Source organism: Musa acuminata, chromosome BXJ2-8 (assembly GCF_036884655.1).
Source record: "Musa acuminata AAA Group cultivar baxijiao chromosome BXJ2-8, Cavendish_Baxijiao_AAA, whole genome shotgun sequence".
In the NCBI taxonomy this organism is placed as follows: Eukaryota; Viridiplantae; Streptophyta; class Magnoliopsida; order Zingiberales; family Musaceae; genus Musa; species Musa acuminata.
The window spans coordinates 8816413-8820934 of NC_088345.1; the positions used below are offsets into that span (position 1 = coordinate 8816413).

Here is a 4522-nt window from a genome sequence, read left to right on the forward strand (position 1 = left end):
CATTCTATCATGACGTTGTCTTGTTCTGGTGTCTTGGAACTTGGTGACTGATGTTGATCGAAGTCCCCTCTACATCTTCCATCTTTCATATAAGACAATCGGAAACAAGGGAAGCAGATCATCATCAAAAATGATAACGCCATTGTTTTGATTAGGTAAAATCCGTCAGCACCTCCTGTTCCACCACAAGCTTAGATCGTAGAATTCATATCATTATCATTATAGGAGATGATTCAGTTCAACCCTTTTAGTCTTTTTAGAATTAGCTCTTTAATTTTTGGACCCCTTTCTCTCTCTCTCTCTCTCTCTCCTTGTGGCTTGTTGAATCTACAGCACCAAACACAGAAGAAGCAGCAGCAGCAAAGATAGTGAGAGCATGAAATAAGAGATCCGACAAGTTCACGTGTTGATTCTTTGTCACTCGTACGTGAGAATTAAAACAGTGATAACATGGCGTCGGCACGAGTACGTTCGTCTGCTAGCTAGCGAACGCTGAAGCTCTGCGACAGTCCAATCGGGCCCTCGGCAAACCATTCAATGCAGCAGCTGTAGAATACCTTTCATTACCCAACCTATCCTTCCCTCAGCTGAATCATTGGATACGGCTTGCGTTGCATGCTCACAGCTTGGATTCCCTTCCATTCCATGTCGTCATGCTGATCATCATGATCCATCCATTACCTCTTAAAGGAGGGGGGAAAACTATGCGATACGTAGTAGAATGCAAGGCGTACTAGAATTGGGTAAGAGAGATAGAGAGAGAGAGATGCGACGACAGCAAATCAAAAGGTCATGAATGCGTCAATAATGCTGATGAAAACGAAGGACTTTGGTACGAGCATCAAACGGAGACGGCAATGGATGTTCCTTGACTGGAAACTCGAAGGGTAGACGTTCCATTTACTGGCGTAATTGGCGGACCTCGAGTGGCATGCAGACAAGCAACAGCGTCACCAGATCATCAAAAGCATGTGAGGTGACATGGAGTGGGTGGCACGCCTTACTTAACGCCTACCTATCCCTGTTGGCTTATGGTGATCACAGCATGGGAGGTCCCTGTGGGAAAGACAATTCGATGGGGAAGATGAACTTAGGCAGCATGTGAAGAACAGACATCGTAGAGAAACTTGGATGTCGCTCACCTTCGGTAACAGAGCCTTTATTGTATGAAATAAGTAGCCACGTGTTGGTGTCAGCATCAAGACGAAGAAGGAATCATTCCCCATACCTCATCCCTAGGGGAATGTTTGCAGAGGACCCACATGTGAGTGGCTTCTTGGTAATCATGCATGGAGATGGTGTGTGTGGGGGAAGGAATCATTAGTGTGGGGAAGCCAAGCTTGCATCAGTCTATGTTACATGAGGCGAGGGGAAGGGAGGGACAGAGGGGATGTGTCTTCCAATATCATAATGGAAGCAGAACAGTCGCCTAACACACACACACACACACACACACTCGAGTATATGTAATCCATGCGAAGGGGAAGAAGTACTTCGAGGGGGGTGGGGGAAAGGGGAGTGCGGCCATACCGACTTATTCCTTGGCTCTCCGCTGCTTCTCTGAGTGCGTTCACAGCTGGAGGAATCTCGATGGGGATGATGAGACATGACATCTCAGACCGGACGCAGAAGGGAAAGGAAAAATGACAGATAAAAAGCCAGTGAATACCATGAATGCTAACGCACGTTGTATCCTCAACCCCTTGTTCTGAGTGGTAGTAACATAAACAAAGAAGTGGGTGGGTAGTTTTCGCTTTTGCCCTTAAGCTAGTTCTGGTCCATGCAAAGTCCACACTGTTGCTACAGTATGACCTGAATACCAAATCCATGAAAGCACAAAGGATCCCCATTCTTCTCCCATGCTTTTCAGTCTGTGGTGCAATGATCCCTACCAGCAAGAAAAGACACCCTCCCTCTTGAAGCCAACCCAAAAAGAAGCTTCACATGTCCATGGTGACGAGAACAGGGAGTAGTGATGGAAAGAAATGAAGGAGAAGGAACCTCATGTATCTTCTTGTCCTCTGTTAGTTCTCAGCAAATCCCGAATAAAGTGGTTCAATACCATCATCTGAAACCAGAGCAGAAAGTAAATACACGCTCGAATTTTAGCTTTTGCTTCTTAGAATCAAGGAATGCTTCTACCATGAGCCTCCTCCGCCCATCATCCCATTCCAGAAGCCAGGAGGATGACCACCTTGGCTCCGGTTGTTCTCGAACTCAGCAGTGCTTGTATGGACTCCTGGCTTCAGGTCCTCAAAAGGGAACAACAGCCTTCCACCGGCACCCTCCTGCAACCCCTGCAATGATTCATACCCACCGGTACCCCCTTCTCCTCCCCCTCCGTCAATGCCTTCCATCGGGAAGCTAAGGGCAGCAGCCCTGAAGTCCTGCAACCCGAACCCGGTTGGGTATTCCGGCAGCGTCATCGGCACGAATGGCCCAATCCCTCTTGCGGTCATACCGCTGCTCAGTAGCTCCATGGCAGAGAGAGCACCAACAGCATTGCATGGGTTGCTGCTGTTGTCGGTGTTGCTACTGTTGTTGTTGTTGACTGTAGTGCTCTCCAAGCCGGGGAAGTCATTGAACTCAGGGAGTGTAGGGTGAGGGAAAGCCAGGTTCAGGTCTTGTCCCTCATGGAACTTGTGAGAAGCAGAGAGCGAGATGGGAGGGGGGACGAAGTCGGTTGGGAGCTTTTTAGGGTTTGACACTACTGCAGATGTAGCGGTGGCGGTGGAAGAGGTGATCATGGAGGCGGCGGCGGCGGCGGCGGTGGTGGTGGTGGTGGTGGAGGAGGAGGAGACGGAGGACCGCTTGTTCTTTCTCGAGCCACCGCCTACAGGAACGTTTCTGAGAGATCCACCCTCGGTCCAATATCTCCTGCAGGTCTTGCAGAAGTACCTGGGCTGAGTAAGGCTGTAGTTGTTGTAGTAGCAGAACTTGGTGTTGGTGGAGTTGCACCGGGGACAGCTGAGCGCCTGCCCCTTGTGCGGCCTGGCCCTCCTCTCCGTCACCTGCGGCCTGGCCGTGGTGCAACTATTACTCCCGCTGGTGGTGGCGGTGGAAGACACCATCTCCGCGGGCTTCACCAGCCCTATTTCCTGACAACACCCACACCCCCCATAAGGAACACTAGACGTCACCAAAGAACTTTAGCAAACACAGACTACAGATAGATAGGTTTCTTGAGATCAGAAACGATGTGAGGTTAAGAAAAAGAGATGGAAAAAGATCGAAGCAAAGACAAGATGAAAGGGAAATCAGATGCACTTTATTCATCAACAATGTCAAAGCAAAGTGGCCTTTTTCGTGTCACTGCTTTTATTGCACGAACTGCGGAGGGGGGAGGGAGAAGCAAAAGGTATTCCAGAGAGGAGGAGGCACGAGAGAATTAAAAGCAGATTAGGAGAGGCGAGGGTTGCAAGCTTCCAACACAAAGATCCACATCAATTTCAACACAGAGCATCAGGTCCTCCGACATCCACACCCAGCGACATAAGACCGAAGAGATCCCAAAAGCCAACCACGGAGTCACACCCAGATCTCGAGTCGTTAGATGTACGTACCTGATGCCACTGAGCAGTATCCATGGCGGCGCTCTCACAAGGCGTCAGGATCGCCAGGAAGAAGAAGAAGAAGCAGCAGCAGGTGGTCGGAGAGAGAGAAAGAGAGGGAGAGCTTAGAGAAGGGAGCTATGACGGTGGTGCCGGCACGGATGGACTTGAGGGAGAGCAGCCAGCGATGGGATTCCAGTCGTCCAAAAGTCGTATTATTCTGGGGCTGGTATTTTAATGCCACCATTTCCATTTGCGTGGGCGTCTTGTCGATTGCTGCCTGTTCGCTTGTCCCGTCTGAGTGGATTGCAGTGTGTGATTCCACCACACTGCAGCATACGGTGCATCGGCGCCGAGGGAAGTCGGTGGCGTGATCAGCACGTGCTTCCATGGGAGACCATCACCGTCGATCCTCCGACGTCCGATCATTAGTTATCGACCTGCGAAATGTCATTAGGTGAATGTAATCGATTGATTAAGGAGTTAACGAGGGGCCTTTATGGGTACAACAAGGTGGGGCCCTCGCAGATAAGTAGATGGCGGTGATTAACCAATTAGAAAACACATAAATCATTAGGGCCTGTCACCAGCCATCATTCGCCATCAATTGGTTGTTGGACACGCCATCATCGATGACATTCTCGATTGATCGGACCCAACGCTGGAGGGAGGACTTCGGTGGGTCGTTGTGAAGTTATCAACTTGGCTTAATGGAATCGATCCTTCTCGTCGACTCCTCTCGAGTCCAAGCAAGAGCGAAGAAAATTGTGGCAATCAATATTTTTATCCCGTAAAATTCGAATCTAAACTAAATACGAGGGATTGAATAGTATTTAAGGAAATTTATTTCAAATTAACAGACCCATCACGCAGTTTATCTCGAGAGATCTCAGGCAGATGTTGGCGTGACAAAGCTCTGAGTCCAAATCCTGGACAAGAATATATTCGAGGTCAAGTCCAAATCAAGATGG

The 4522-nt window shown here is 49.2% G+C and overlaps 1 protein-coding gene across 2 annotated transcripts; it reads right to left on the reverse strand.

Annotated features, from left to right (window-relative positions):
• Positions 1–1986: 1986 nt before the first annotated feature.
• Positions 1987–3807, reverse strand: LOC135619078 (dof zinc finger protein 1-like). 2 transcript variants are annotated; one of them, XM_065120695.1, is made up of 3 exons: positions 3564–3807; positions 2143–3098; positions 1987–2068 (listed from the first exon to the last, which is right to left on the reverse strand). In XM_065120695.1, coding segments are annotated over exons 1-3 (981 nt in total). In that variant the 5' UTR covers positions 3588–3807; the 3' UTR covers positions 1987–2067. The 2 variants fall into 2 exon arrangements, with proteins under 2 accessions (XP_064976767.1, XP_064976766.1); XM_065120694.1 differs by having other exon boundaries at positions 1987–3098; positions 3564–3802.
• Between the last annotated feature and the right edge of the window lie 715 nt (positions 3808–4522).